The sequence below is a fragment of the Schistocerca nitens genome, chromosome 2 (assembly GCF_023898315.1).
Source record: "Schistocerca nitens isolate TAMUIC-IGC-003100 chromosome 2, iqSchNite1.1, whole genome shotgun sequence".
In the NCBI taxonomy this organism is placed as follows: domain Eukaryota; kingdom Metazoa; phylum Arthropoda; class Insecta; order Orthoptera; family Acrididae; genus Schistocerca; species Schistocerca nitens.
Window position 1 is genome coordinate 401,898,804 of NC_064615.1, and position 15,862 is coordinate 401,914,665.

General features: G+C 43.0%; 1 protein-coding gene across 1 annotated transcript in view; it reads left to right on the plus strand.

The window, feature by feature from the left end:
* Positions 1–15,862, plus strand: part of LOC126236250 (axin) — a 266,422-nt gene that overhangs the window by 154,588 nt on the left and 95,972 nt on the right. The window contains 1 exon segment of the mRNA XM_049945400.1: positions 8,455–8,574. Within this exon segment, the coding sequence (XP_049801357.1) occupies positions 8,455–8,574 (120 nt within the window).

Below are 15,862 nucleotides of genomic sequence, written 5' to 3' on the forward strand. Positions count from 1 at the left end.
CTTCTTAGCTTGTTCATGCCTGATATCCAGCATGGTAGCTTGTCCATTGTGGTGGGGCCGCCATGTACCCTGTTGGTTGTAGCCCCCTCCACACAGAGATCACTCTGCTGATGCCTGCGCCGTTAACTACCCGTGTATCCCAAGGAGTAGATGCCTGTCACCCTGGGGCATCGGGATTCCCGACAATGGCCATCCTGCCAGGTGGCCTTTGCTGCAGCTGGGTGGCACCCGTAGGCAGGTCCCCTGGTCGGAGTGGGTGGCATCAGGGTGGATGTTACGCATGAAGTGTAGTACGTCATCTCTTGGTGGCGGTCAAACACCAGCAGTCTCTAAGTGGTCAAGGTCTAACTTCAGTGCTAAGAAATATGACCCCAAATCGCTCACCCCCAGGCCACACCATGGGAGGAACGCTAAGCTAAGGATGGCAGTGAAGCTTACTCACCTCGGTACCTCGTTTTTATGAGATTTGATGGGGAATCTTTCTTGTCAATGAAACCTCAGTTTTTTTGTTGAGCATTAAAGGACAAGTCTGGGAAGGTGGAGGGCTTGTCCAAAATGTGGTCAGTATCGGTCTTGATCAAAACAGCATCCTCTTCCCAGTCATGGGCAGTACTTGCCTGTGACAAGCTGGGGGATGTTTCTGTTTCCATCATACCCCATAAGATCTTAAATATGGTCCAGGGTATCATATTTCACAGGGACCTTCTTTTGCAGTCTGACGATGAGCGCGTGCCAATTTAGAGCAGTGAGGTGTCCATTTCATCTGGCGCGTCTACCAGGGTCCGAGGGATAATCAGGTTGCCACAGGTGCCTTCATCTTGGCCTTTGAGGGTGACACATTACCTGAGAAGGTCAAGGTGATGGTCTACCACTGTGACGTAAAGCCATATGCCCATCCTCCGATGCGGTGCTTTAAGTGCTGGAAGTTCAGCCATATGTCTTCCTGTTGTATTACCAATATCACCTGTCGGGATTGTGGACGTCTTTCATATCCCAGTACTCCCTGTGCCCCGCCTCCCATCTGTGTCAAATGCGGAGAGCATCATTCATCTTGCTCGCCATACTGCAGGATTCTCAAGAAAGAAAAATAATGGAATACAAGACCCTGGACCGACTGACATATACTGAGGCCAAGAGAAATATAAGAGGCTACAACATCCTGTGCATGTGACGTCGACCTATGCCATCGCGTACAGTTGGCTCTCAGAGCCATCAGACTCCACCTGCCCCCTTGATGGTGGTATTGGGGGGGGGGGATTCCCTCCCAGTTGCTCCTGCCAGGAAGGGGTCCCTTGGGTCACTCCCTTTGCAGGTTCCTACCAGTGGCAAAGCTAATACCCATCAGTGACTGGAGCAACCACAGATAGCTGGTCGAAGGGCTTCACGGTCATCCTCAGTCTCTGAGACTGAATCAGTGAAGCCCTCGCAACCGTACAAACCTAAGGAGCAGCGAGAGAAACCTAAAAAGAAAATGACCCCCAAGAACCAAGGCCTGCGGTGGCACCACACCACCACTACTACCTACAAGACCTGTGTCTGAGGATGGGTGGTGATTCTGGCGTCCGCAGAGGACCTAGATCTCACTGGGCCCTCAGACACAATGGTTGTCAGTTGCACAGTTACCCATCGGGTGGCAGCAGGTGACCTTGAGGCGTAGACTGCCTCATTGAGTGTTTCATGCCTTCCCAGTCTCACGATCACTTAATCCTCCAGTGGAATTGCAGCGGTTTTTCCACCACCTGGCTGAGCTATGGCATCTGTTAAGCTTTACACCTGCTTTCTGCATTGCTCTCCAGGAAACCTGGGTCCTGGCAATGCGGACCCTGCCCTCCGCGACTATAAGGGATATTAGAGGAACCATAGCGACTATAATAGTGTGTCAGGTGGAATTTGCATATATGTCCTGAACTCAGTACGGTGTGAGCCTGTGCCCTTTCAAAGCCCTCTTGAAGCTGTGGCTCTCAGGATAAGGACGGCACGTGAAGTAACTGTGTGCAATGTATATCTTCCTGCAGATTGTGCAGTACCCCTGAACATATTGGCTGCACTGATTGATCAACTCCCTAAACCTTTACTACTCTTGGGAGATTTTAACATGCATAACCCCTTGTGGGGTGGCGCCATGCTTACTGGCCGAGGAAGGGAGGTCAAAAATTTCCTGTCACAACTCGGCCTCTGCCTCCTAAACACAGATGCACCCACACATTTCAGTGTGGTACGTGGCTCATATTCGGCCATTGATCTCTCGGTTTGCAGTCCTGGCCTTCTCCCATCTATCCACTGGAGAGCACATGACGACCTGTATGGTGGTGACCACTTCCCTGTCTTCCTCTCACCCAGTGTCATGCCCATGGATGCCTACCCAGATGGGCTTTAAATAAGGCAGACTGGGAAGCCTTCACTTCTGATCTCATCACTGAATCTCACACACATGGTGCCATCGATGTTGTTGTTGAGCAGGTCACTACAATGATCATTTCTGCGGCAGAAAATGTGATCCCTCGTTCCTTAGGGTGCCCCCAGTGAAAGACAGACCCTTGGTGGTTGCCGGAAGTCGCTGAGGCAATTAAAGGGCATCGGCGTGATCTACAGCGACATAAGCAGCACCCTTCCCTAGAGCACTTAATAGCCTTTAAGTTCCTCCGTGTCTGTGTTCTCCAGCTTATAAAACGACAGAAACAGGAGTGTTGGGAGAGGTATGTGTCAACCATTGGGTGCCATACATCGCCTTACCAAGTCTGGATGAAGATCAGACATCTTTTTGGGTACCAGACTCCAACAGGTGTCCCTGGCATTAACATCAATGGCGTGTTATCTGCTGGTGCAAATGCGATTGTCGAGTACTTTGCCGAGCTCTTTGCTCGAGCCTTTGCGTCGGAGAACTATCCCCCAGCCTTTTGCACCCTCGAACAGTGGATTCAATGGAAAGTCCTCTCGTTCACTACATGCTACAGTGAATCCTATAACGCCCCATTTACAGAGTGGGAGCTCCTCAGCGCCCCTGCTCATTGCCCTGATACAGCTCCTGAGCTGGATCAGATCCACAGTCAGATGATGAAACATCTCTTGTCTGACTACAAACGACATCTCCTCATCATCTACAACCGGATGTAATGGCTGGAGAGCACCATCATTCTGGTGCTCAAATCCGGTCAAAATCCGCTTGATGTGGGTAGCTACAGGCCCATCAGCCTCACCAACTTTTTTTTGTAAGCTGCTAGAATGTACAGTGTGTCGGTGGTTGGGTTTGGTCCTGGAGTCACATGGCCCACTGGCTGCATGTCAAGGCTGCTTCCACCAGGGTCGCTCCACCAGAAAAGCCTTTTCCAGACGACAACATCTGGTTGCTGTCTTTTTTGACTTACGTAAAGCATACAACACAACCTGATGACATCATATCCTTATTACATTGTATGAGTGGGGTCTCCGGTACCCACTCCAGATTTTTATCCAAAACTTCTGTCACTCTGTACTTTCCGTGTCCAAGTCAGTGCCTCCTATAGTTCTCCCCATGCTGAGGAGAATGGCATTCCACAGGGCTCTGTATTGAGTGTATATCTATTTTTAGTGGCCATTAATGGTGTAGCAGCAGCTGTAGGGTTGTCAGTCTCATGTTCTCTGTATGCGGATGACTTCTGCATTTCAAACTGCTGCTCCAGTACTGGTGTAGCTGAGCAGTGCCTACAGGGAGCCATCCACAAGGCGCAGTCATGGGCTCTAACCCACGGCTTCCAGTTTTCAGCCGCGAAGTCGTGTATTGTGCATTTCTGGCAGTGTTGCACCATTCATCTAGAACCAGAACTTTACCTTAATGACAATCCCTTCACTGAAGCGGAGACATATCGATTCTGAGGACTGGTTTTAGACACCCGATTGACTTGGCTACCTTACCTTTGTCAGCTTAAGCGGAAGTGCTGGCAGCTCCTCGATGCCCTCCGCTGCCTGAGCAACACCAACTGGGATGCAGATTGCTCTTTGCTGCTGCAGCTCTCCAGAGCCCTTGTTCAATTCTGCCTTGTTTATGGGAATTTGGTTTACGGTTCGGCTGCGCCCTCAGTGTTGCATTTACTCGACCCAGTACACCACTGTGGCGTTCGCCTAACGACACGTGCTTTTAGAATGAGTCCGGTGACCAGTGTCCTGGTGGAGGCTGGAGTCCCTCCATTGAAGGTTAGGCGTGCACAACCTCTTGCCAGTTAGGTTGCACACATTCGTAGTTCTCCTGCGCATCCGAATTACTGTCTCCTTTTCCCAACCACAGTGGGTCATCTCCCACATCGGCGGACCAGGTTAGGGCTTAAGATTGCAGTTCGCGTCCGGTCCCTTCTGTCTGGACTGGAGTCCTTCCTGTTACCACCTCTGCTCGAGGTCCATTCACGTACACTTCCATGGTGTACACTTAGGCTGCAGATACTTCTGGAGCTTTCACATGGCCCTAAGGACTCCATTAACCCTGCGGCTCTCCACTATAACTTCCTCTTGATTCTCATGTGCCGTGGCCATGAAGTGGTTGACACTGACAGCTCGATGTCCGATGGTCACATAAACTTTGCGTATGTTCATGGAGGACATATTGAGCAGCACTCCTTGCCAGATGGCTGCAGTGTTTTCAGTGCAGGGCTGGCGGCCATATCTTGTGCTCTTGAGCACCCGCTCAAGCCCTGGCAAGTCATTTCTCCTGTGTACTGACTCTTTGCGCAGCCTATAAGCTATCGACCAGTGCTATCCTCACCATCCTTTGGTAGCATCCTTTCAGGGGTCCATCTATGCCCTGGAACGGTTCCGTCATTCAGTGGTGTTTTTGTGGACCCGAGGACACTTCGTAATCCTAGGCAATGAACTTGCCGACAGGCTGGCCTAACAGGCTACGCAGAAATCACATTTGGAGATGGACATCTCCAAAACTGATCTGAGTTCTGCTTACGGTGCAGTGTTATTTGGCTTTGGGAGACGGAATGGCATAACAGTACGCAGAACAAACTGCATATCATTTAGGAGACTACAAATTTGTTAAGTCTTCCATGTGGTCCTCTTGCAGGGAAACAGTTGTCCTCTTCCGGCTCCGCATTGGCCATACGTGGCTAATGTATGGTTACCTCCTCCATCGCGAGGACGCACCTCGGTGTAGCTGTAGGAGGTTACATACAGATAGTCATACTAACATGTTGTCTGAAAACTTGTTCGGCAGCTCAAATGCAGTGGAAATATCTTTTATCTTGTAGCTGCAAACAGGCCCAATGTTATCGACAGCGTCAGTAATGAAACCATTACAGCAACTATGGTTACAAAAGTCACTATATTATTCAAGAGGGTTAGGAGAGTGTTTATGCTAGAAAGAGCAGATAAGCAGTTGTTATTGTCTCACTTATTGAATTGACATCACTCAGTTCCAGTAAGATGGTGGTAGAGGAATAATGGGCAAAGTTTAAGCAGATTGTCAGTCATAGTCCGGAGAAGTATGTGCCCACTAAGTGTAATAAGAATAGAAAAGACCAACCATGTCTTAATAAAGAAATTCAGATAATTCTGTGGAAGCAGAGGCTGTTGCATTCATGGTTCAAAAGAGAATGCGCAATTGGCAACAGACAACAGTTAGTAGAGATTCTGGTAGATGTGAAAAGATATAAGTGCGAAGCATACAACTACCACTGTCACATCTTAGCAAAAGATGTGCCAGATTACTCAAGAAAATTCTACTATGATGTGAAATCGCTAAGTAGGTCTAAGGTTACCATCCAGTCATTCAGCCAGTCTTGCGTGGCAGTTGAAGATAGCAAAACGAAAGCTGAAGTTTTAAATTTCATGTTTAAGAAATCATTCTCTCAGGAGAATCATACAAACATACTGTCATTGGACCATAAAACAGACATCCTTTATGGATGATGTAGTAATAGACATCCCTGGTATAGAGAAACAACTGAAAGAGTTGAAAACAAATAGGGCAACAGGTCCAGATGGAATCCCAGTTCGGTTTTACAAAGAATACTCTGCAGAATTGGTCCCTTACCTAGCTTGCATTTATTGTGAATCTTTCACCCAACACAAAGAGACTGGAAAAAAATTGCAGGCGACTCCTTATATAAGAAGAGCAAAAGAATGGACCCGCAAAATTACAGACCAATAACCAATGTCCCTAACATCGGGCTGCTGCAAAATCCTTGAACATATTCTCAGTTCAAATGTAATAAATTTTCTTGAGACCGAGTAGCTTATGTCCACAAGTCAGCATGGTTTTAGAAAGTGTCACTCGTGTGAAACTCAGCCTCCTCTTTTCTCACATGATATACTTTTAGCTATTAGTGAAGGGCGACAAGCATATTCTATGTGTCTGGATTTCCAGAAAGCATTTGACACTGCACCCCATTGCAGGCTGTTGACGAAGGTACAGGCTTATGGGATAAGTTCTCTGATATGTGAGTAACTTGAAGGCTTCTTAAGTAATAGGACACAATATGTCGTCATCGACGGCAGGTGTTCATTAGAGACAAGGGTATCATCAAGAGTGCCCCAGGGAAATGTGATAGGACCCTTGTTGTTCTCTATATACATCAATGATTTGGTGGACAGGGTGACCAACAATCTGCAGTTGTTTGCTGATGATGCTGTGGTGTACTGTAAGGTGTTAAGGTTGAATGACTGTAGGAGGATATAGAATAACTTGGACAAAATTTCTAGTTGGTGTGATGAATGGCAGCTAGCTCCAAACGTTGAAAAATGTAAGTTAATTTGGATGAGTAGGAACAACAAACCCATTATGTTCAGTTACAGTATTACTATTGTCCTGCTTGACACAGTCAACTCATTTAAATTTTGGGTGTAATGTTGCAAAGCAGTATGAAATGGAACAAGCATGAGAGGATTGTGGTAGGGAAGGCGAATGGTCAATTTTGGTGTATTGGGAGACTTTTGGGAAAGTGTGATTCACCTGCGAAGGAGTCGGCATACATGGTGCTCATGTGACCTACTCTTGAGCACTGCTCAAGTCTTTGTGATCCGTACCAAATTGGATTGAAGGAAGACATCAAAGCAACTCAGAGGTGGGCTACTGGGATTTGTATCTGGTTAGTTCAAACAACACACTAGTGTTACGGAGATGCTTCAGGAACTGACATGGGAGCTTGGAGGGAAGGTGAATTCTTGTCGAGGAACACTATTGAGAAAATGACAGAACTGGAATTTGAAGCTGATTGCAAAACAATTTTACTGCCGCCAATGGACATTTCACATATAGTTATGAAGATAGGGTACGAGACATTAGAACTCGTACAGAGCCATATAGGCATTCGTTTTTCCCTTGCTCTATTAGCAAGTGGAACAAGAAAGGAAACGACTAGCAGTGATACGAGGTACCCTTTGCCATGCACCGTACAGTGGCTTGTGGAGTATGTATGAGGATGTAGATGTAGGATGTGGGAAAATTATTGTCTTTTGTGTTGCTATTCATAAACTTGACTGCTAACGGGATCTAATGGTTCAACATGATTGACGTGTGACTTGTATCAGCCAATTATTCGTAACATTTTGTATTTTCATGTCTTCATGAGTAGTACACGGAGGGTTTATTGTCATTGTCGTCTTTTTAACATTGGTTCAAGTACCGGATGATGAATGTTGACCAAAAATAGTCATGAATAGATAAATAAATTGTTCTGATGCAGCCTAGTGCCTTGAATTTCCTGAACTGCATTCCCTTCTGTTCTCATTTTACATTTGCTATTAATTCTGCATATTTATGTTAGCCTGATAACGTTTGCTGGCACTCCCACTTCTTCCATTATTTCCCACAGGCCCTCTCTTGTTATGCTGTCATACACTTCTTTGAAGTTGATAAACAAGAGGTATGTCTCCTTTTCTAATTCCCAGGTCTTCCCTAAGACCAGTCTCAGAGTATAGTTGTGGTCGGCTGTTGACATAAGATTACAAAATTTTGTGTGTACAGCAATAGCTCTACTTGGATTCCAAGGAAGAATTATGTGCTGCAGAGAAGAGATACTCCCTAATACTTTTTGCTTTCTAATGTCTTCATGGTTTGAACATATGATCGTCTCATTCTGTTCGTTTGGCTTTTTGTCCTCCTTCCACATCTATACTGTCAGTTTGGACAATGCCTCCATACATGCCCTCCCTCCATATTTAATTAATGTTATCTGTTTCTGAAGTTTTGTTGTTTTTTATTGTCTTCATAATTCTAATACTATCTATCTTAGATGGCTTTACTACCTCCAGCTGGAAACCTTAAAAACAATTTATTTATACACCTTTATCTTCTCTGGTAGTTATTAAGCAGAGTTTAGGAATATTGCTGCTACAGATGTAGAATTTAGTATTCACTGCAAGTCTTTGATGTGCTAAATAAGAAATGTTGTATCTTTGATACTGATAGTGTAAATGTCTTTCTCTAGGGTGATTTTGCTGTCAGATGTGATGACATGTTCACTGGGGATGTTCCATTAGCAAGAGCAGGTGGTGAACCTTTAAGAGAGAAGTTACCCTCATTTGCAACCTCTAGGGCAATAGCTGACACCTTACAAGATAAACTTCAGCTTGATGACGATAGTGATCAGGCAATTCTTGGTAAGCATTTGTTACACCTATGTTGCTTTTTTAGAGTAATATATAACATCGTTGATTATACAATATATTATTCTCTCTCACTGACATGTATAAAGTTAATTAGGAAGCATATGCTTCTTTGGAATGTGTAATTTATTGAATCCCAGTTTCTTGCACCTTTCCTGCTAATCTCAACCAAGTAAATAGCATTATTAGTGTTAATAGTATTTTTATTATGTTAAACTTCCTAAAATGTGGTATTTGTTTTTCTTGTTTTACTGTGTTCATTTTACTTTGGGCACATTTTGTCCCTTGTGAGGAGTTGGGCAGTAAATTAATATAGTGTATTTCACTACTTCAAGTTAAATGTATTTAGATTGTTTTCAAAATGGGGCATGGATAACTTGAGTAAATAATAAAGCATTGCTAATTTTTGTCGTTGATAAGACAATCTGATTCTTGTTTCACCATCGGCTTACAATTACTGGAGAGGACTTTGCTGTCTGTGCCGCATTACTTCAACTGGTACTCTGTCAACTTTTATTTTAACTAAGGAACAGAATAGTAATGTTCAGTGTAGGAAAGTGTGAGAAGAAATTGATTGCATCCTGATTACCAACACTTAGGAAATGGTGGACCAGGCAGAATATTTTAGATGTGCCTAAAAAGTTTTGATTCCTTAACAAAAACATTAGTATGCTCCAGTTATTAGGTCTTAGTTTACAGCCAATACAGATGCACATAATATTTATCTTCTTAGAAGTTTAGCGTACTTATGTAATTTTAAGCTGTTTACTCATTTTGTTTTCTCGGTTTGTAGTTTTGAAACTGAAAAGAATAAATAGTATATTGAAGTGAAGCACTTGAATTTGTTCAATTGAAAACTTGTTTCAGAAAGAGATTTGATATTTTGTTGAAATTTCCTCGCTCTGTAGGCAAGAACAGGATATTGTTGTAAGTACAGATTATTATGGAGCAGTTAGTATGTAAATTCAGATAAATTTGTGTGCTACAAAAAGAAAGTGACAAATCTCTGTTGCCATAAAGCACATTGTGGATATAGGTAGTTTATTCCTTCAAAGCATCACTGTTTTGGGGTCAGTCTTTATTAGTAACATGAAAGTTAGTCTGTATTTGAAGAGATTTCTTCAGAAATCACTCATCCATCTAAAAAAATTAACACTATTTATTATAAACAGTTTTGATGTATCTGATGCCACATACAAACATTAGCTCCTGTGAGACCAAATTTTATTCCTGTTGGACACGTTTGTGGGCCCTGCTTTATGAACCATCATTGACTGGAAATTAGTTTTGTATTGTCTGCATGAATCAACTGTGAACTGAAAACTTGTAAATCAATGGTTCTCAACATTCACATCTGCGATTTGCTTGCATTATCAGTCGCTACATTTGACAGTCCAAGCAAACTGAATAACAACACATTGTCCTCTTGGTTTCCAAATAGTTAATCGGCAGAAATCAGACCACTTAGAGCTAACAGTACATTTCATAATTAGTTACCAATTTCAGTAATCAACAGTAGTGTTAAGCAGTAGCTGCTTTAGCACCTTTGCTGAACACCTCATGTTTCATTTACTGTTTCGCATTTCAAATGTTCTGTTCAAACGTAGGAGGGTTGGAACTTCAATAGTGGCAACTATTTATTTACAGCTCATACAAAATAGATACATGTTTCAGAGTTTTACTGACCTTCAAAGTAGTCACCAGCATTGTGTATAACCCGTTGCCAGTGATGTGGAAGTTGTAGGATACTCTTAGCAGTGCCAGTTGTGTTGACAGTTGCTACGGTGCAGTCTGTTGCCCGATGAATTTGTAGCAAGCAAATGCCATGAAGTGCAGTGCAAGCTGTTACTGATTTGTTTGACTGATGGTGCTGCTAAGCGCTATACCACCTACTGCACAACCCTGACTTAAGCTCTGTTGAGTTCAGCTTGATTTCTAAACTGATGGAAACACTTCATAGCATTCGCTTGCTACAAATTCATCGGGCAATAGACTGCGCCGTTGCGACTGTCAACACAACTGGCACTGCTAATAGCATCCTACAACTTCCACATCACTGGCAATGGGTTATACACAATGCTGGTGACTACTTTGAAGGTCAGTAGAATTTGAAACATGTATCTATTTTGTATGAGCTGTAAGTAAGTAGTTGGCACTATTAAAGTTCCAACCCATGTATTTATGTAAGAATTAATTTGTCTCCTTTAGAAATGATTAGAATTGGTGATTACTTTCTCCTTTTGTAAAGTCAGCAAAGAGAAACAAAAATTTCAGAGGAGAAATGGAAGAGCATTGCAAATGCTGTAAATAGAGAGAGAGAGAGAGAGAGAGAGTTGCAAACAAAGTTCTAGGAAAGGAAAGAAAATTTCAGAGAAAGGAAGGTGTGAAGATCTAGACTGAAATAATACAAGAGGCTGTTGAAAAGCATATCTGAGGAAGAGATATACACAGAAGAACCTCACAAATTGGACAACATCTCTCTTGAGGAGATTCTCAGCACAGTCAAAGCCTTAAAAAACAGAAGAGGAGCAGGAATGGAAGGGGTTATACATTGTGATGGAAATATGATGGAACCTTCTGCATGTTAACTCTCACCTCTGCCAAATATGTGTTGGATACAGTGAAGAATACCTGTGAAGTGGCTTAACATGAACATCGTTCTTATTTACAAGAAAGGTGACAGGAGTGAATGTGAAAATAATAGGGATATCAGTTTACAGGTCAATGCCCACAAAATATACTCCAGAATAATCAATATAGGATTACGGGCATAGCATACATAAACATCAGCAAAGAGCAGATGAGCTTTATACGGGGCTGCTCTACAGTAGATGCCATTTTGATAGTGAATCAAGTGATTGAGAAAAGAAGAGAATTCTATGGGGAAACTCACATTGGCTTCATTTATTTTCAAAAGGCATGTGAGAGCTTTGTTAGAGATGTTCTCTCATCTTTTAGTTGGATAAATACAGTATGTGTATGAACCCTGACATCTCCACAATGTGGCAAAACAGAAATTAAGTCCAGTATTTCATCAAATAGGAAAATTTGAACTAAGGGGAATAAATAAGTTTTAGAAATAAGGAGGTGTATGATGATGATCATGATGTGACAAAAGAAACCTTGTAATGATCAGCACATTCTGTGACACACACACTCTAAATGTGACTCATCTTATAGCTATAAAAAATTTAGGAGTAAAAGGAATCAGTCACTAAGTAGCAGAAGTGTTGAGTCATCGGTAAGCACACACAAAGAAAATTAAAACTGCTAGCTTTCGAATGATACCCATTGATGAGCTAGCAAGTGTGAATGCATTCTGTAGGATTTAGGTGGTTGGTGGAAAGTTTAGCAACAATGTTTTGTGTTTGTGTTCTGTATTTCATTGAATGTGGGGTGGGAGCTTTGGAGGACGTGGCAAACTGAAGTGCATAAGTGCTCTCTCTCTCTCTCTCTCTCTCTCTCTCTCTCTCTCTCTCTCTCTCTCACACACACACACACACACACACACACACACACTGGTTTCCCAGAACCACCTCTGTTCTCTCTGCAACACATAGTTACTGTGCAGTCACAACTACATACATCACATATCCAAAATTTGGTACCCTTAATCTCCTCCACCTGAAAGATCATTCCAGACACCACCTCCATAAATTATCAAACTTGTTAACAACCCACTCCCTCCTTGGATGACCATTAACCATCAACAACTGTCCTGCCCACGATGAACCCTCATTAACTACTCAGAGCATCCAGGCTCTACCTTACTGACCTTTTCAGTTTGCCACATCCTCCATAGCTCCCACCCGACATTCAGTGAAATACAGAACCCAAACACAAAACATTGTTGCTAAACTTTCCACCAACCACCTAGATCCTGCAGACATTTCAGTTCTATCCAAAGGTCCCATTTCCAGCCCCACATCCAAGTTTAACCATGTTGGACTCATGAAAGACCTACTCCTCTCCTCTCCTCTCCTCACCATTCCTACAGTGGAAAAATCACTTCACTACCAATCCTTCCAAACAAAACCAACCAAATCTCAACATTAAATCTTGCCTGTCCCAGTGCATAACACTTTTCAGCCCTGACCATACACCTCTCATACCTAACCACCCCCTGGTCATCTTCCAGAATTCCTTACCTCAAAGTTGGCTTCACCAACCTCCCACAAGTCCCTTCCCAATAATCCAGACCTTTTAACAGAGGACTGAACAGCCATTCACAACCTCAAGACAGATTACAATTGCTCTTTCTTCCTGCAGAACAAAGGCTCCATCACTGCAGTGGTGAATCACAGTGATCATCTGACAGGAAGCTCTGCAAACTGACTGACTCCCCCCCCTGCATGCTTTCCATAGTGATTCCATCACAGAAGTCCAACATAACCTGCTCCCCTACCAAAATCTTAAGTCCATCCCAGAATCTCTCTCCTGAGTCCATCTTGCTCCTCGCCCCAGTGATCCCTTGCATATCCATCTTCTAAATGCTTTCCACAATCCACAAACCAACAGTCCTGGACACCACATTGTAGCTAGTTACTGTTCACTCCTGAAAGAATTTTTGCTTTTGTTGACCTATAGCCCCAAACTAATTGCCCAAAGCCTAGCCTCTCACATCAAAAAGACACCTACTACATACGTTCTTCACTGACTCTTGACCGTCTCCACCCCATTATGTCCCGGATCTTTACTCCTCACTGTTGTTGCTATCTCCCTATGCATCAACTTACCTCATACCAATTGCCTTGATCCTACTTCTCACAACGTCCTGACTCCAAACTCACTACCTGATTCCTCATAAACCTTACCAAGTATATCCTCACATCCAACTGCTTCCTCTTTGAGGGGAAAGTGTATAAACAAACTCGAGGCACAATCATGGTCATCTGCGTGGCACCATCCTGTGCCAGTCTGTTTGTGGCCATGTAGAGGAAACATTCCCAAAACTACTTGTCTAGTTCAGGTTCATTGATGATATCGTTGACCTGGACCTAGGGTGAAGAGATTATCCTCATTCTTCCATAACCTCAACACATTCTCTCCCATCCATTTCACCAGGTCCTCCTGAACCCGACATGCCACCTGTATAGGTGTTTATCTCCACATCTCTGATGGCTCCATTCACTCCTCTGTCCATATTAAAGCCACAAACCACTTATAGTATCTGATTTTTATATATATATATATATATATATATATATATATATATATATATATATATATATATTTTTTTTTTTTTTTTTTTTTTTTTTTGCAGCTGTCACCTTTCCACAATGAAAAATCACTCCCATACAGCCTGCCATTCCGTATATGGCATATCTGCAGTGATGAGAATTCCCTTGCCCAGTATGCTGAAGGTCTTGCAAAGGCCTTCATAGACATGCATTAGTACTACTCCCCAGTCACCCCCTCCCCTCATAGAGCTAATCCACAAACAGATATCATGTGCCATAACCGCACGCACTCTTACATCCCCACCGCTCACAAGGAGCACGTCCCACATCATTCAGTATCATCCTGGACTAGAACAACTGATCTATATACTTCACCAGTGCTTTAATTATCTATTATCATGCCTGGAAATGATGGGCATCCTACCCAAGATCCTTCCTACCCATTCCAAAGTGGTATTCCGTCACACTCAGAATCTAAACATCGTCGGCCATCACTGTGTCACTACCACTCCCAGCCTATTGCCACTGGGGTGATATCCCTGTGGAAGACCCAGGAGGGAGACCTGCTCAGTTCACCCACCCAGCACATCGTACTCCATTCCTGTCACAGACTTATCCTATTCTGTCAGAGGCAAGACCACCAGTGAAAGCAGCCATGTCATATACCAGCTATGCTGTAATCACTGCACAATGTTTTATGTGAGCTTGACCACCAACCAGCTGTCCACCAGAATGAATGGCCACCACCAAACTGTTGCCAAGAAATAAATTGACAACCCAGTGGCACAACCTGCTGCTGGACACAACGTGCTTAAATTCAGTAGCTGCTTTCCATCCTGTGTCATCTGGATCATTCCCTCATTTTATGAACTATGTTGTTGAGAGTTATCGTTGCAGCACATCCTATGCTCAGTCCCTGATAATCCACTATCCCCACACCCTCTACCCACCAGTTTTTCCTTCCTCTGTCCTGTCAGCCCCCCCTCCCCCCAGTCCATGGTTTCATGTCATCTTCTTCATGCCCCACACCTCACTAACTATCCATCCCCACCCAGTTCGTTGTCCTGCTTCCTGCCTCTTTCTCCTTCAGTCTGCCCCATTTGACACAACCCTCATCCTAGTCCACCTGCTGAATGGTAATTCTGGCATTTTGTGTCCAGCTGGCATATTCTAGGCGAAGAAGTGTGTGCTTCTGTATGTGTATGTCCAGCTGGTATATTCTAGGCGAAGAGGTCTGTGCACGTGTGCCTTTGTATTTGTACTCTAGCTCATTAAATTGATCTAATTTTCTCATTCTGAAATTATCAAATTGTTGTTGTGTACTTTTCACCACTTCGACTCTGTTGATATACTGTACGCTAATTGTCTCCATTTGTTCTTTCATTTGTGTTTTACTTAAGTAATGATTACCTCTGAGACTGGGAGCTCATGGTTTTCCACTTCATATATGACATTCTTTATAGACTCTTACCCACTTTCTGCAATTTTGTTTTATGGACTTGGTCTTGCCAGTTCCTTTACCCATCCTTAAATAAATGTTGGTATGGAATTAAATATTTTCTGGAAGCCACAACTTTGTAGGCTACATCTTAATCTTGTATTTTCCGACTGGTAAACTTACGGACAGCAGTAAACTTACTCAGAAGCTGTGTTTACATCAAACATTATTTTTCATTTATGTAAGAGAACATTGGGTTTAAAGTTATCAGAAAGTAATTCATGAAAATACTGTTTAAAAAGAATTGCATCCCACGGGAAGCAATATGAAAAGTACCAAAGAATGTGGATAAAACTGGTACATGGGACAATAGGAAAAACAATGGAAGGGACCCATTGACTAACATGACAGAAAGAAATGGTGTAAGAGAAGATACAATATGAGAAATAAAATATGTGAAAAACAAAAAAAGTTACGAAATTACTACATTGTGCAGTCACAGCAATACAGATTGGTAATAAATTTTCAGATCATTCTACAGAAGAGTTGTGGAAATTTTCTGTAGCTGTCACTTGTACTCTTATAGTTTCTATCCTAGTGCCATCATGACAGTTTCCAAGCACTAATTAAGGATTAGTTTTTATTTATGTAGACAAATCTGAAA